At 45.2% G+C, this 16987-nt stretch overlaps 1 protein-coding gene and 1 non-coding gene across 3 annotated transcripts; one reads left to right on the forward strand and one right to left on the reverse strand.

The window, feature by feature from the left end:
* Positions 1-1330: 1330 nt before the first annotated feature.
* CCDC127 (coiled-coil domain containing 127) lies at positions 1331-16963 on the reverse strand. Of its 2 annotated transcripts, XM_086362449.1 has the most exons (3): positions 16909-16963; positions 15678-15808; positions 1331-3897 (listed from the first exon to the last, which is right to left on the reverse strand). In XM_086362449.1, the coding sequence occupies exons 2-3, from the start codon at positions 15796-15798 to the stop codon at positions 3242-3244; spliced, it is 777 nt and encodes a 258-aa protein (XP_086218575.1). In that variant the 5' UTR covers positions 15799-15808; positions 16909-16963; the 3' UTR covers positions 1331-3241. The 2 variants fall into 2 exon arrangements, with proteins under 2 accessions (XP_086218575.1, XP_086218574.1); XM_086362448.1 differs by lacking the exon at positions 16909-16963 and having other exon boundaries at positions 15678-15873.
* LOC147350000 (U6 spliceosomal RNA) lies at positions 8727-8838 on the forward strand. Its single transcript, XR_015149308.1, has one exon. It is a non-coding gene; the product is annotated as a U6 spliceosomal RNA (small nuclear RNA).
* Positions 16964-16987: the final 24 nt, after the last annotated feature.

Raw genomic sequence — 16987 nt, forward strand, 5'->3', positions numbered from 1 at the left:
CCTCCCTGCCTGCTGCTGGCAGCCCCGTGGTCTGTGCAGGTCCTTGTTTTGCTGGAGGGCCTGCAGGGCGCATGCCTGCTTCACAGCTGCCAGAGCCGGCTCCTGCTCCACTCAGAGGCCACAGCAGCACACAACCCCGCAGCCCCCAAACTTGGCTGCTGTTCTTACCCTGGGGCCAGGGACAGCTGGTTTGCCAGCAGAGAAGATAAAACGAGATCTGAGGCCAAAGGGTAGTTTCTCTAAGGTTCGAGATGTCATTCACGAGCCATTTCTGGCTCTTCTCTGAGGTCTGACCACCACGCCCCACCCCTGCCCTGAGGCTCCACGAGTTGGCCTTAGTCAAGCCCCCGGCTGTCTAAGCCAGCAGGACCAGAGCCCTGTTGAGAGCACAGCTGCTCTCGGGGTTCCTCAGGTGGAGGCGAGAACCTCTCACATCAGCCCACAAACCCGCCAGTCCCTCAAAACTGACCTGGTCTCACTTGGGGCAGTGCAGTTCTGAAGCCCAGCTGCCTGGGTCTGAACTGGACCTGTGACCACCTGCATGACCCTGAACGTGATGGCTGCAGAGAAGGGCTCACTGCAGGCCTGGGAAGCTGCTGACAGGCTGGCCCTCGGCTGGCGCCTGGGACCTGGGCTGGGGAGGGCTCCTGCCACCATCAAGTGGTAGGAGTGGCCCCTAGCGCCCACACCTGCTTTCCTCTGGGAGTCTGGAATTTGGGTCTGTGCCAGGCAGACTGCCTATGTGACTGGCCCTCCACAGAAACCCAGGACACTGTCTCTGAGGTGCGTCCACATGGCCATGTGGCCCTCGGGGTGGGGGGGCTGCTGGAAGCTGCGTGGTCTCCCCCTTTGCCAGGTGCGTATCCCTCTGCTGGACTTGTCCTCCTTCTATGTGATGAGCCTCAAGTATGAGAACAGCCAAGCATTGAGTCCTCAGACCTCCCAACAAGTCATTAAGTCTGGGGTGGTCTCAGGAGCCTCTACCCCAAGGATATTAAGAGTGCTCACTGCACAAGACTGGGATCAGGCTGACACAAGTGATGTGCATAACACACACAAAGGCCAATTCACATTAGCTCTGTTGAAAATGGACGTAAGTTTGTAGTAAAAAGTTGAGATAATCTATTTTAAAAAGCCTTGTAAGGAGTAAGGAATTACACACAGAAAAAGTGGTATTGTTGCTTTCAAATTGCAGGTGTTTTAAATACAGGCCATTGCTAATATTTAGTTGGTGAAAAAGTAACTGTGGTTTCGGATCATAACTTTAAATCATTATAAATATGCTTAAACACATTTTTATTAATCAAAGCAGGAATCATTACAACCAACATATTTTTGCCAATGAGAAGTTTATTCATTCCCGTAGGATTAAAAATCCGTGCCTTGGGATTCGATGAACTCTTGGAAAGCATTTTATGCATCCTGCTGGTTGTGGAAGCATTCTCCCTGCAAAGTTGTTATGTTTGAAGAAGTCGTAGTCTCTGGCAAGAGTTCAGATGAATATGGTGGATGGGGCTAAACTTTGTAGCCCAATTTGTTCAACTTTTGAAGCGCTGGTTGTGCAACATGTGGTTGGGCATTGTCACGGAGAAGAATTCGGCCCATTCTGTTGACCAACACCAGCTGTGGGCACTGCAGTTTTTGGTGCATCTCGTCAACCTGCTGAGCATACTGCTCAGATGTAGTCATTTCACTAGGATTCAGAAGGCTATAGTGGGTTAGACAGGCAGGAGACCACCAAAAGTGACCATGACCTTTTTATGGTGCAAGTTTGGCTTTGGGAAGGGCTTTGAAGCTTCTTCTCGTCACCAGCCACTGATCTGGTCATTGCCAGTTGTCATATGAAATCCATTTTCTGTCACATCATAATCCAATTGAGAAATGGTTTGTCGTTGTTACATGAGAGAAGACTACACTTCAAAACATGACTTTATTTGCAGTCGGCTCATGAGACACCCACGTTATCGAGCTTTATCACCTATCAAATCTGCTTCAAATGCTGAACAACTGTAGAACGGTTGACACTGAGTTCTTTGGCAACTTCTCATGTAGCTGTAAGAGGATCAGCTCCGACGGTGGCTCGCAGTTGGTCACTGTCAACTTCTGACGGCCAGTTACTGCACTCCTCATTGTCAAAGCTCTCGTCTCCTTTACAAAGCTTCCTGAACGGCTACTGCACTGTATGTCTGTTAGCAGTTCCTGGGTCAAAAGCGTCACTGATGTTGCTAGTTGTCTCTGCTGATTTATGACTTATTTTGAACTCAAATAAGAAAATCGTTCAAATCTGCTTTTTGTCTAACATCATTTCCCTAGTCTAAAATAAACAGCAAGTAATGAATCATTAACAAAAAAACATAAAGTGAGAAATGTGCATTAAAATGATGTAAAACGTAACCTCGGGCTTCCCTGGTGGCTCAGACAGTAAAGAATCTGCCTGCAAAGCAGGAGATATGGGTTCAATCCCTGGGTCAGGAAGATCCCCTGGGGAAGGGAATGGCAACCCACTCCAGTATTCTTCCTGGATAATCCAATGGACAGAGGAGCCTGGCAGGCTACAGCCCATGGGATCGCAAAGAGTCAGACACAACTGAGTGACTAACACTTGCACTTTCAAAACATAACTTCATTTATTTAAGAATGTATTTCAATATCAAATGGCAAAATTCAACAATGCAAAACTGTAATTACCTTTACACCAACCTAAATAAATAGTATCTGCTTACTGAATACAGACACAGCAAACTCCAAACACCCACAAGGGTTATCAAGTGAAAAGCAGAAACACTCTGATGGGAAAGAGCTTCACACCACGAAACCTTGCTGGCGTCACCACCATCTGTTCCCATCTGTGAGGCAGTCCTCACCACTACCTGACAACTTCTAACTGTAGTTTTAGGAGAGAGAAAAATAATTTGAGGAGAAAACAGAACTTATTTAGGGAGTGACAAAATGACTTATAGGATGAACACGGTATTTGACATTCTTAAAAACAATTTTACTCTAAAGCTGTGAGGTTATCCTGTTCTACTTAATAAAATCTTGATCTGCTTCTGAGACTGCGTCCTCAGCTGCTGCAGGGGACAGAGGCTCGCTGTCCTGCTCAGAGGGTGACAGGCTTGGCCACTGCTGAGAGGCGGCGGTGTGCATGCACGGTCACAGCAAGGGAGCACTGGCAGGAGGAGCAGCGAACGTCGGAAAACCCGAAATGCAGGACTCTGACCCGGAGCCGTTGATTCCTGACTTACTTTTCCAGTATGGCTTTCTCTACCTGCTTAAACTTCTTCAGTTCAATGATCAGTTCCCAGTATCTGAGATACAGCCACATGAGCCTCCCGTTTTGGCGCTTGTTGGTGTTCCAGACGTCTCCACAGTGCGTATCGTGCTTAAATATGTCAGTGAGGCCAGCTGCCATCTCGAGGTCTGCAGCCACCGGGTCGGTGGACGCACGGACCAGCAAGCTCTTCTCGAGCTCGAGGCGCCTGCGGCGCGGGAGCACCAGGCTGCAGTAGATGCTCTGTCTCTCGGTGAGCGCGGCCTCGAACTCGCTCAGCAGGAGCCTGGCCCTGCGCTGCCAGTCCTCCTCCTGGCCCAGGCAGCGCAGGTACGCACTCCGCAAGGGCTGCCTCCTCTCCTGAAGGACCTGAGCCCGCTCCTGCTCCAGAAGTTTCTTCTCTTCCACCAACTTGCGCCCCTGAGAGATGAGGGCTTCTCGGTAACTAGTTGTTCTGTTCTGCTCCTTTTCAAGTTCCAGGGACAAGTGTGCCACGGCCCGCCGGCTTTCTGCAATTGTGGCATGGTACCTGGCTTCAAGGTCCCGCTGGAAGGCAGCTGTCCTCTGACGGTACGCTTCTCTCTCCTTTTCTATTTCTTTTCTCGACTCCCTAGACCAAATCCAGCCTGACACAAATAATTTGGGGGAAGAAAACACACATAATGAACATCAGAGCTCAAGTTATAATCTCTATTTACAGGAAACATAAAGCAGCTATAGAGCATTTCAATAAATTCTTAAGTCCTGAGACAAACAAAATGGTAATAGTTTGTATGAAGCTATGTGGGCTTCCCAGGTGGCTCAAATGGTAAAGAATCCACATGCCAATACAGGAGACGCTTGTTTGATCCCTGGGTCGGGAAGATCCCCTGAAGGAGAAAATGGCAACCCACTCCAGTATCCTTACTGGGATAATCCCATGGACAGTCCATGAGTCACAAAGAGTCAGACAAGACTGAAGCAATTAAGCACACAAACAATATGCAAAGTGCTTCAAATCAGATAACGGCTCTCCAAAGAGAAGAACAAGACTGCAGAGACCCCTTCCAGCCCCCTAACGTTTGAAGGCTGAGAAAACCTACCTCTGGCCTAGCACCATGTGCCTATACTCTGGCCACAGGGCCCCCACAGACCGTTGGCGAGGTTTCAAAATGACTATGGGTAAGTATGCTTCACAGTGTTGGCCAGGTTAGTATAGAACTGAAAAAAGTTCAAAGTGTGTTCACAGCTGTGCCCGGTCATCACTAGTAAACAGGTAAGGCCCAAGATGGCTGCTTATATCCTGCTAGGGGGTCATACAAGTAAGAAGTCAGAATTTCAGCCTCAAGACACAGATCCACCATAACCTCACAAATACGAGACAGAAGGTGTGGGCAGCTGGGGTGGGTAATACCCTGCTCTGCTCCACAAACTGACAAGCCAAAGTGAGAAAGAGAGCTGATGACCACAAACCCTGCAGCCAGCTGGAGCCTGGTTCTGGGTGCTGTCACCAGACCTTCTCCATCCTATGAGTAAGAGTTTTGGTCTTTTCTGATAACAAGACAAAAGACAGTGTGATGATTTCACTGGTATAGGATATGCCCCATGTTATGAATTGCTGCTTTTGTTATTGAGTCACTCAGTCGTGTCCAACACTTTGTGACCCCGTGGACTGAAGCACACCAGGCTTCCCTGTCCTTTACCATCTCTGGAGCTTGCTCAAACTCACATCCATTGATTCGGTGATGCCATTCAACCATCTTGTCCTCTGTTGTCCCCTTCTCCTCCTACCTTCTATCTTTCCCATCATCAGGGTCTTTTCCAATGAGTCAGCTCTTCACATCAGGTGGCCAAAGGATTGGAGCTTCAGCTTCAGCATCAGTCCTTCAAATGAATTTCAAACCCAATTTGAAATCAGGGTTGATTTCCTTAGGATTGACTGGTTTGATCTCTTTACTGTCCAGGGAACTTTCAAGAGTCTTCTCCAACACCACGGTCAAATCCATCAGTTCTTTGGTGCTCAGCATTTTTTATGATACAACTCTCACATCCATACCCAACTACTGAAAAACCACAGCACTGATTATACAGATACTTGTTGGCAAAGTACTGTCTCTACTTTTCAATATGCTGTCTAGGTTTGTCGTAGCTTTCATCCAAGGAGCAAGTGGCTTTTAATTCCATGGCTGCAATCACCACATGCAGTGATTTTCAGTTCAGTTCAGTCCCTCAGTTGTGTCCGACTCTTTGTGAACCCATGGACTGCGGCACATCAGGCTTCCCTTTCCATCACCAACTCCTGGAGTTTACTCAAACACATGTCCATTGAGTCGGTGATGCCATCCAACCACCTCACCCTCTGTTGTCCCCTTCTCCTCCTGCCTTCAATCATTCCCAGCATCAGAGTCTTTTCTAATGAGTCAGTTCTTCCCATCAGGTGGCCAAACTACTGGAGCTTCAGCTTCAGCATCAGTCCTTCCAATAAATATTCAGAACCGATTTTCTTTAGGATAGACTGGTTGGATCTCCTTGCAGTCCAAGGGACTCTCAAGAGTCTTCTCCAACACCATGGTTCAAAAGCATCAATTCTTCGGTGCTCAGCTTTCTTTATAGTCCAACTCTCACATCCATTCATGGCTACTGGAAAAACCATAGCTTTGACTGGATGGACTTTTGTTGGCAAAGTAATGTCTCTGTTTTTTAATATGCTGTCTAGGTTGGTCATAGCTTTTCTTCCAAGAAGCAAGCGGCTTTTTATTTCATGACTGCAGTCACTGTCTGCAGTGATTTTGGAGCTCCAAAAATAAAGTCTCTCACTGTTTCCATACTTTCCCCATCATTTTGCCATGAAGTGATGAGACTGGATGCCACGATCTTAGTTTTCTGAATGCTGAGTTTTCAGCCAGCTTTTCCACTCTCCTCTTTCACTTTCATCAAGAGGCTCTTTAGGTCTTCTTCGCTTTCTGCCATAAGGGTGGTGTCATCTGCATATCTGAGGTTATTGATATTTCTCCTGGCAACCTGATTCCAGCTTATGCTTCATCCAGCCTGGCATTTCCCATGACGTACTCTGCATATAAGTTAAGTAAGCAGGGTGACAATATACAGCCTTGACATACTCCTTTCCCAACTTGGAACCAATCTGTTGTTCCATGTCTGGTTCTAACTGTTGCTTTCTGACCTGCATACAGATGTCTCAGAAGACAGGTCAGGTGATCTGGTATTCCCATTTCTTGAAGAATTTTCCAATTTGTTGTGATCCACACAGTCAAAGGCTTTGGCATAGTCAATGAAGGAGAAGTAGATGTTTTTCTGGAACTCTTCCTTTTTCAATGATCCAGCAGATGCTGGCAATTTGATCTCTGGTTCCTCTGCCTTTTCTAAATCCAGCTTGAACATCTGGAAGTTCACGGTTCACATATAGTTGAAGCCTGGCTTGGAGAATTTTGAGCATTACTTTGCTAGTGTGTGAGATGAGTGCAACTTGGTGCTAGTTTAAACATTCTTTGGGATTGGAATGAAAACTGACCTCTTCCAGTCCTGTGGCCACTGCTGAGTTTTCCAAATTTGCTGGTATATTGAGAGCAGCACCTTAATAACATCATCTTTTAGGATTTGAAAGAGCTCAACTGGAATTCCATCACCTCCATTAGCTTTGTTCATAGTGATGCTTCCTAAGGCCCACTTGACTTCGCATTGCAGGATGCACTCTCTAGGAGAGTGATCACACCATTGTGGTTATCTGGGTCATTAAGATCTTTTTCGTATAGTTCTTCTGTGTATTCTTGCTACCTCTTCCTAATATCTTCTGCTTCTGTTAGATCCTTACCATTTCTATCCTTTATTGGACCCATCTTTGCATGAAATGTTCCCTTGACATTTCTTGATTTTCTTGAAGCGATCTCTAGTCTTTCCCATTCTATTGTTTTCTTCTATTTCTTTGCACTGATCACTGAGGAAGACTTTCTAACCTCTCCTCACTATTCTTTGGAACTCTGCATTCAAATGGGTGTATCTTTCCTTTTCTCCTTTGCCTTTAGCTTCTTCTCCTTTCTCAGCTATTTGTAAAGCCTCTTCAACCATTTTGCCTTTTTGCATTTCTTTTTCTTGGGGATGGTCTTGATCACTGCCTCCTGTACAATGTCACAAACCTCTGTCCATAGTTCTTCAGGCACTCTATCAGATCTAATCCCTTGAATCTGTTTGTTACTTCCACTGTATAACTGTAAGGGATTTGATTTAGGTTACACCTGAATGGTCTAGTGTTTTCCTTACTTCCTTCAATTAAAGTCTGAATTTGAAAATAAGGAGTTCCATGATCTGAGCCCAGTCAGCTCCCAGTCTTGTTTTTGCTGACTAGATAGAGCTTCTGCATCTTTGGCTGCAATAAATATAATCATTCTAATATCAGTATTGACCATCTGGTGATGTCCATGTGTAGAGTCTTCTCTTGTGTCATTGGAGGAGGGTGTTTGCCATGACTAGTGCGTTCTCTTGGCAAAACTGTTAGCCTTTGCTCTACTTCATTTTGTACTCCAAGGCCTAATTTGCCCATTACTCCAGGTGTCTCTTTGACTTCCTACTTCTGCATTCCAGTTCCCTATACCAAAGAGGACATCTTTTTAGGGTGTTAGTTCTAGAAGGTCTTGTAGGTCTTCATACAACTTCAGCTTCTTCAGCATTACAGGTCAGGGCATAGACTTTTATTACTGTGATACTTAATGGTTTGCCTTGGAAACAAACAGAGATGATTCTGTCATTTTTGAGACCACACCCAAGAACTGCATTTCAGACTCTTCTGTTGACTATCATGGCTACTCCATTTCTTCTAAGGGATTCCTGCCCACAGTAGTAGATATAATGGTTATCTGAGTCGCTATATAAAAACTCACTAGTCTGTATCTTGTAAAACCTTACTTAATGCTGAGAAAAGGCTGCCTGTTGCCTGTAGCTAGAGCAGTGAACTTGGTGAGTGAAGTGGAAAGCTTAGAATTACAGCTGCTGTGTAGTAATGAGTTCTTTCATTTTTTTTAAATGAAGGATAACTGCTTTACAATTAATTCATTTTGAGGCTAGGAAAGGCCCTGTGGTGACTTTCATTTTCCATTTGTTTTTTCAGACTCTTCTCTAGCTTTTACAGCTTTTTATATAATCTTTACTTTCGAAGTTCCTGCTTTCTGTCCCTGAGAAGGGTTGAGAAATATTATATTTCTTTCTTTTTGGTTATCTTGCTTAGGTAATACAATCAGAGAAAACTTTTAATTCTGCATTCCTGTACTTATTCTCCAAAAGTGTTATTACAAGATTAAGAAATTATATCAAACCGATGGATGTTAGGTGGCCTGAGCACAGTCTAAAGGCAGACAAATGAAGCTGATAAATGCTACTCTTGTCAGCCTCCGCTTTCTCTACTCAATCCCGTTGACCTGAGAAATCCAGGCACATAAGTCACTCCATGAAAAGTATGCTTGCTCACTTTTGGCAGCTCATATACTAAAAATTAAAAAAAAACTAGAACGATACAGAGAAGATTAGCATGGTGCCTGCGCGAGGAAGACATGCAAATTGGCCAAGTGTTCCATATAATTAAAAAAAAAAACCTACCCCACAACAGGGCAGCACTTTTCCCAGTTTCTCAGATTCCTAAGAGAGACCCAGAACCACGGGGTATGACTCAGGGAGCACAGTGTGCCACCGCAGACTCATCTCTCTGGCCTGACTGGCTACAGACCATTGCTTCTTGGGGGTCAAGGGAACCACCCTCGTCATGAGATGGTTTTAACAGAAAGCAGAAGGAAACAGACAAAATGTGGACCTGAAACAAAGGCCTCAGTAGACCCTGGGCTATGGAGTGTGAAGGCACCCAGAGGGTGATTATTAAAACCTAGACTGGAACATCCCTGTAGATAGCAGTAACCGAATGGGAGGCCACACAGCTGACATTTGGAGCCGTCTAACAAGAACCGGTGGTGGAGAAGGGAAGGGGGAAGCCTTCTCCGCTAAGCTAAAAACCATAGCTTTGACTAAACGGACCTTTGTCAGCAAAGTGATGTCCCTGGTTTTTAATACACTGTCTAGGTTTGTCATAGCTTAAAAGACACTTGCTCCTTGGAAGAAAGCTGTGATAAACCTAAGCTAAATAAGGGAAGGAAAAACTTTGCAACACAGATGAATGTAGCAGTCATTTGATACCATTGAGCTAGCTACTCAATTCTTCAAAGAAAAAAAATTTTTCTGGCCTTAGAACAAAAAACTCAACATTCAAAAAACTAAGATAATGGCATCTGGTCCCATCACTTCATGGCAAATACATGGAGAAAAAATGGAAACAGTGACAGGCTTTATTGTCCATAAAATCACTATGGACAGTGACTCTAGCCATCAAATTAAAACATGCTTGTTCCTTGGAAGAAAAACTATGACAAACCTAGATGATGTATTAAAAAGCAGAGACATCACTTAACTGACCAAGGTCTGTGTAGTCAAAGCTATGGTTTTTCCAGTAGTCATATATGGATGTGACCAAACAGAAGATGAACCATAAAGAAGGCTGAGCGCCGAAGAATTGATTCCTTCAAACTGTGGTGTTGGAGAAGACTCTTGAGAGTCCCTTGGACTGCAAGAAGATCAATCTAGTCAATGCTAAAGGAAATCAGTGCCGAATATTCATTGGAAGGACTGATGCTGAAGCTGAAGCTCCAATCCTTTGGCCACCTGATGCGAAGAACTGACTCACTGGGAAAGACTTTGATGCTGGGAAAGATTGAAGGCAGGAGAAGGAGGCAACAGAGGATGAGATGATTGGATGGCATCACCGACTCAGTGGACATGAGTGAGTTTGAGGAAATACTGGGAGATAGTGAAGGACAGGGAAGCCTGGTGTGCTGCAGTCCATGGGGTTGCAAAGAGGTGGACACGACTGAGAGACTAAACAACCACCATAAAACTGATGGGCTTTACACTGTAGTACCTGTGAGCCACAGTTAGCTTCTGGTCATTTCTGCTAAGCAACTGAATAACAACAACAAACTGCTCAGGGCTGAAAGTCTGAAATAAGAACTGTGAGGTCTCTGTGTTTGTGTGTTGTAGATGTATGGTATTACCAAAATTAATTTAGAAAAGAGCTCTACTTAATTGACTGAATTGTTATACTGGAGAAGGAAATGGCAACCCACTCCAGTATTCTTGCCTGGTAAATTCCATGGACAGAGGAGCCTGGCAGGTTACAGTTCATGGGGTTGCAAAGAGTTGGACACAACTGAGCAATTAAGCAAAAGTGCTTATATATGTACTCAGGAGTATAAAACTGGCCCGAAAGAATTTTGGGTTCATGTGATCTAGGAAATATTCAACATTAAATTAATATCTGGTATTGAAGATAACTTGTTTGTAGGTTTGACTAATACAGACATGTCTTTAGAATCATCACTGTTAAGTACAGTATTTCTGTTATACCTAGTTTTATTAAAGGTCAAATAAGATCTTATTATATGCTGCAAATCTGTCATCAATAAAAATAACTTGAAGTGGAAAAAGAAAAAAAAACTTAAAAGGAAAGTAGGATGTATGTTTTCAGTAAAAGAAGGTGTAAAGAATGAGAAAAAAATACTGGAAAAGAAAGTTCTACATGATCAACATTTTCTAAGACTGGATTAAATCTACTTGGGTAAATGGCTTTTGTTAGGAGTGAAAGAAAGTGAAGGTGAAGTCGCTCAGTCGTGTCCGACTCTTTGCGACCCTGTGGACTGTAGCCCACCAGGCTCCTCCGTCCATGGGATTCTCCAGGCAAGAATACTGGAGTGGGTTGCCATTTCCTTCTCCAGGGGATCTTCCTGACCCAGGGATCGAACCCAGGTCTTCCGCATTGCAGGCAGACGCTTTAACCTCTGAGACACCAGGGAAGCAGGCTGGGCCAAGAATGGATTCGGCTTCTTCGAAGTTTTCTTGAAATACTGCTTTTAATAACAGATAGTATGAGTTTTCTAGTAGCAGAAAGTGAAGAGGAACTAAAGAGTCTCTTGATGTGGGTGAAAGAAGAAAATGAAAAAGCTAGCTTAAAACTCAGCGTTCAAAAAACTAAGATCATGGCATCTGGTCCCATCACTTCATGGCAAATAGATGGAGAAAAAGGGGACACAGTGACAAATTTTTTCTTGGGCTCCAAAATCACTGTGGATGGGGACTGTAGCCATGAAATTAAAAGACACCTGCTCCTTGGAAGGAAAGCTATGACAAACCTAGACAGCATATTAAAAAGCAGAGATGTCACTTGGTCAACAAAGTGTTCATATAGTCAAAGCTATGGTTTTTCCAGTAGTCACTTAGGGATGTGGGAGTTGGACCATAAAGAAGGCTGAGCACTTAAGAATTGATGCTTTTGAACTGTGGTGTTGGAGAAGACTCCTGAGAGTCCCTTGGATTGCAAGGAGATCAAACCAGTCCATCCTAAAGGAAATCAACCCTGAATATTCATTGGAAGGACTGATGCTGAAGCTCCAATACTTTGGCCACCTGACGTGAAGAGCCAACTCAATGGAAAAGACCCTGATGCTGGGAAAGACTGAAGTCAGGAAGACAAAGGGGCTACAGAAGATGAGATGGTTGGATGGCACCACCAACTCAATGGACCTAAGTTTGAGCAAGCTCCAGAAGATGGTGAAAGACAGGAAAGCCTGGCACGTTACAGTTCATGGGATCACAAAGAGTCAGACACAACTTAGCAACTGAACAACATATCTAAAAAGGCACTAAATCCCTTCATGGTGACATAAGCTCCTGTGACTAGCAGAAAACCTTTTGTAAATGAGTGCTTGATTGCATTCAACTTCCCTTTCACCAAAATCTTATATATTGACCTTCCCCCACTTCCTCTCTGGAGCCCTCTCTCAGAGCTTTCTGAGGTGCTGCCTCCCAGCACCTCATTTTGTAGGACTGCACCTCATGCAGTCCTTATTTTGCCCCAAATAAAACTTAACTCTCAACTCTCACCTTGTGTATCTTTTTTTTAGTCAACAACTTTTTTGTCATTTATAGATAGCTATTTTTGTAGTCTGATATAATAAAAAGTGCTTCATCATCAAGAAGAGTCACAGGAAGGCTGTGGAAGCTGTACAACAGCTCCACATCAAGCTGACAGCTATGTGAGGATTCCAGCCCAAACCGACTGCAAACAAGAAGCCATCCTGCCCCTGGGGCCCTAGACCAGGCATCCAAAGATTTTTACTCCCTGACATATAGGGTCGATACCCCTCCTCAGCCTTGAAACCACAGAAATTGGAGCATCACCCCTCTGCTTTCCGTAAGAACATGGGACTAAAATCTGAAGGGAGAATGAAACAGGAGGGGAGGGGGCAGGGCACAACTTTTAAAAGAATGACATAGCCATTGGTGCCAGTGATAATGAACCTGCCTGCCAATGCAGGAGACACGGGTTCGATCCCTGGGTCAGGAAGATTCCCTGGAGGAGGGCATGGCAACCCACTCCAGTACTCTTGCCTGGAAAACCCCATGAATAGAGGAGCCTGGTGGGTTACAGTCCATAGGATTAGAAAGAGTAGAACATGAATGAAGCAACTTAGCATGCAGTTGTTGTTCAGTCACTAAGTGATGTCCGACTCTTTGCGACCCCATGGACTGTAGCACGACAGGCTCCTGTCCTCCACTATCTCCTAGAGTTTGCTCAAAATCATGTCCACTGAGTTGGTGATGCTATCTAACCATCTTATCCTTTGACGTCCCCTCCTCCTTTTGCGTTCAGTCTTTCCCAGCACCACAGACTTTTCCAATGAGTTGGCTCTTCCCATCAGGTGGCCAAAGTACTGGAGCTTCAGCTTCAGCACCAATCCTTCCAATGAATATTCAGGGTTGATTTCCTTTAGGGTTGACTGGTTTGATCTCCCTGCAACTGGTTAGAACCAACTAGGTCCAAGATGGCAGGATCCACTGCCAGTGGACCTTGAGCCTTGTTATACACTCGCTGTAATAGATCAGCATGCTAAATTACACAATGACCAGCTCTAGAACAGTTCTAAAGCCAACCATGAAAGGTCAAAAAGTAGGCTGTGGCCCATTCCTGGAAATCCCTGCACCCTTCCCCAAATAATTAGAATAATCCTCCCACTCATTAGCCTATGAAATTACCCAGCCCATAAAAGCTAACCACCCCATATTTCAGGGCCTCTGCTTCTGAGATGGACCATATTCTGTGGAGTGTGTCTCTCTCTAAATAAATCCACTTCCTACAAATCCAAAAAAAAAAGGTCTCTTTGGCATAAGGATTATATCAACTGGTTATTTTCTAAGAAACAGCAGACGTGGAAGAAACGTTGAAAACCAAGTAGGAGTTACCCATTCATAAGAAACACTTGGGGCTTCCCTGGTGGCTCAGCAGTAAAGAATTCACCTGCCAATGCAGAAGACACAGGTTTGATCCTTGGATCAGGAAGATCCCCTGGAGAAGGAAATGGCAACCTACTGTGGTATTTTTACCTGGGAAAGCTCAGGGATAGAGGAGCCTGGTGGGCTACCATCCATGGGGCTGCAAAGAGTTGGAGACGACTTAGAGACTGACTAACACAAGAAACACTTAAATTTATGAGAGAAGTCTCTAGTTGTAATGGTGTCTCCCTGACTCTACCAGGAACAGGTTAGCCAAATTGCTTCAAAGTTATCAAACAAAAAGGCTACAACCTAAATCTGCACAAGAACCTTACCATCCATTACTGTGCTTTTCCTGGTCTTCTCTGGTAACTAACTCTCCCCACCCCCAACATCCTCTTTTGTCTTTAGCTGAGGATGGTATTCAAGGTGAGCGCTTATGCCACTTTGGTGAGTTACTCAGTTTTCCTGGCTGTCTCCTATGGTGTTGTTCTTCTATGTGTGCTCAGTCGTGTCCAACTCTTTGCCACTCCATGAATCGTATCCCACCAGGCTCCTGTGTCCATGGAATTTGCCAGGCAAGAACAGTGGAGTGGGTTGCCATGCCCTCCTCCAGGGGGTCTTCCCGACCCGGGTACTAAGCCCGCATCTCTCACGTCTCTGCACAGGCAGGCGGCAGAGTCTTTACCAATAAGCCACCTAGGAAGCCCCAGATCTCTCCAATGGGTAGATGTTAGGAACTTTGCTTTTATTTTCTCCTGTTACTCTAACTCATATCAATTTAATTCTTAGACCAGCCAGAAAAACCTAAAAGCGTAAAGTTTCTTCCTCTGTAACAATGACAAAACATAAAATCAACTCCTAACCATCAAGAAATTCATCAGGGATTGAATTGGCAAAAAAGTCAGTTCAAGTTTAAAACTTGAACGAACTTTTTGGCCACCCCAATAGTCGGGATAAAAACTAAGAGCTGGAAAAATTACAACTGACCAGTGACTGGTAATTCCCCCAAAGTGGTACAAAGTTGATTCAATGTAGAGAGAATTTCTAGTCAGCCTGAGCAGAGGTTTCAGGGATGAAATCTCCCAAAGACTGATACCCTAAACATTACACAGACATCCAAAATGGGTTTTCCTTCATGGCTGCTTTATTCTTCCTCATTAGCGCTTATGAGGGCAACTGAAGCAAGGGAGCCCCCTTCAGAGCAACGAAGCTTTGACAAGAACGAATGGTTACTGAATCACTCCACACAAAATCTCTCTATCTTGTCTTACTTAGCACTAAGATAATTACAATGTCAGAGAAACTGAGGCTCAGAGGGTTAAATCATTTGACCAGGACACACAGTATGTGTCTGTGTAAACAAAGACTGGTGCCTGCCATTTATGATTAAGTCAGTGACCTACATGTTCACCCTGAAAGACATTCAGGGTGAATGCACTCTGTCTTGGATACATGAGACCCAACATAGTTAAGATACATACTTATGGAAGAATTTTAATGACCCCAGATTCTTGCACCTTCCCGTATTAAAATCATTAACTTGAGATACCTGGCTTTTCTCTTCTGAGAAGGAGTAATCTTTCACCAAGATGTAGCCTGACCACATGTATTCCCTGGCTCCTCCTCTACCTCTGCAGAGCAGTTCCTAACAGGTATCTGAAAGGCTCTCTCCTGGGCTTATAGTGCTTCCCAGGCAGCTCAGTAGTAAAGAATCCATCTGCCAGTGCAGGAGACATGGGTTCGATCCCTGGGTTGGGAAGACCCCCTGAATTGGGAAGATCCCCTGGATAAGGAAATGAAAACCCACTCCAATATTTTCACCTGGAAAATCCCATGGACAGAGGAGCCTGGCAGGCTACAAACCATGGGGTCACAAAGAGTTGGACACAACTGAGCGCACACACACACACACATCCCAGGATATAGTCTTCACAGCTCACACACTGTGCATCTTTTCCCCAGTCAACATTTGTTAGGTTTCAAAGCCCAAGATCTCTGAGCTCCACACTTTGAGCCCAGAAAACAAGTTAGGAGAATCATGACTTACGAAAAGCAGCTAGTCCCAGCATTGGAACCAATAGGGCATAATTCCATCTGCTTCCATCACCTCCATCAGCCCTGGAATTGGGCCGGATATTCCAATTTGGGGGGTCATTTAAGTTATTCATGGAGATACACCTTAAAGTAAATAACAATATCGTTAACCACACAAACGGAACAAAATACATGGCTCACAATATATCATCTACAAGGGGACCCTGGTTTGATTCTTGGGTCCTAAAGATCCCTTAGAGAAGGAATAGGGTACCCACTCGAGTATTCTTGGGCTTCCCTGATGGTTCAGTCGGTAAAGAATCCACCTGCAATGCAGGAGACCTGGGTTCGATCCCTGGGATGGAAGATCCCCTGGAGGAGGGCATTACAACCCACTCCAGTATTCTTGCCTGGAGAATCCCCATGGAGAGATGAGCCTGGGGAGCTACAGTCCATGGGGTCACAAAAAATCCGACACGACTGAGCGACTAAGCACAGCATGTGGTCCATGTGAGTCCTTTTTTTTTTTTTCTCTTAAAAAACTTTGTTCAGATCTAGGTATGGGCTGCACAGCAGTGAGCCTTATGAGATTAAAAGAAAAAAATAAGACCTCAGACAAAAGCAACTCGCAAATCGTAGGGGAGCGTGATGTGCCTCAAACAACTGAAATATAAATAGGAGGTGAATACAGACAAACTCAATTCAGCATCAAAGACTCTTCATAGGACTTCCAATAAATACTTGCTTAACACCTAAAGGTATAAAATCCTAATTGGTAATAAAGAAATGACACACACACAAAAGCTCAGTAGTTAATGTGAAAGAGCTTGTGGCCAGCACAATTAAAAAAAAAAAAAATGTCAGATGTGTTGCACGGAAGCTCACGACCCTCAAAGCGCAGTGCTGTGAGCGGCACTCCGCCCCCGACCCCACAAACTTCAGGGCCTGCGCTCCCCTTCGGACAGCGGGCTCCAGACGTTGCCCGCGCACCCGCCGCCCGGGGACGCGCAGAGGGGCCCGAACGGGCCGGGCGCCCCGCCGATGACCCCGGAACGTCGGTCCAAGCGGGCGGCCCGCCGTCAAACTGCCCGATACCGGAACTCCCGCTCCGTCCCGGAGAGACAACGGGACGGGTACCCTGGTACCGCCTCACAAAACTGCCGTAATCTCCAGAAAAACCAAACATTGTCTGGATATGAGGAGAAATTGGGGGAGCCCGAGAAGACCCCCAAACGCCAACTTACCTCGGGCAGGGAACTCGCCGACCAGGTGCCCTGAGCGCCCCCGCCCGCTAGCCCTTGTGCGCAGGCGCGGCGTTTCCCA

This window comes from Bos grunniens, chromosome 20 (genome assembly GCF_055505025.1).
Source record: "Bos grunniens cultivar Pamir isolate PY7600 chromosome 20, Bosgru_T2T1.0, whole genome shotgun sequence".
NCBI lineage: Eukaryota > Metazoa > Chordata > Mammalia > Artiodactyla > Bovidae > Bos > Bos grunniens.

What these genes read in the sequence shown, in the direction of transcription:
- CCDC127 (XM_086362448.1), bottom strand. Translation starts at nt 15,858, where the DNA reads ATGTATTTTGTTCCGTTTGTGTGGTTAACGATATTGTTATTTACTTTA. An exon ending in GCTGGGACTAGCTGCTTTTC is followed by an intron (nt 3,898 to 15,677) that starts GTAAGTCATGAT and finishes TATTTGTGTCAG; the next exon opens with GCTGGATTTGGTCTAGGGAG.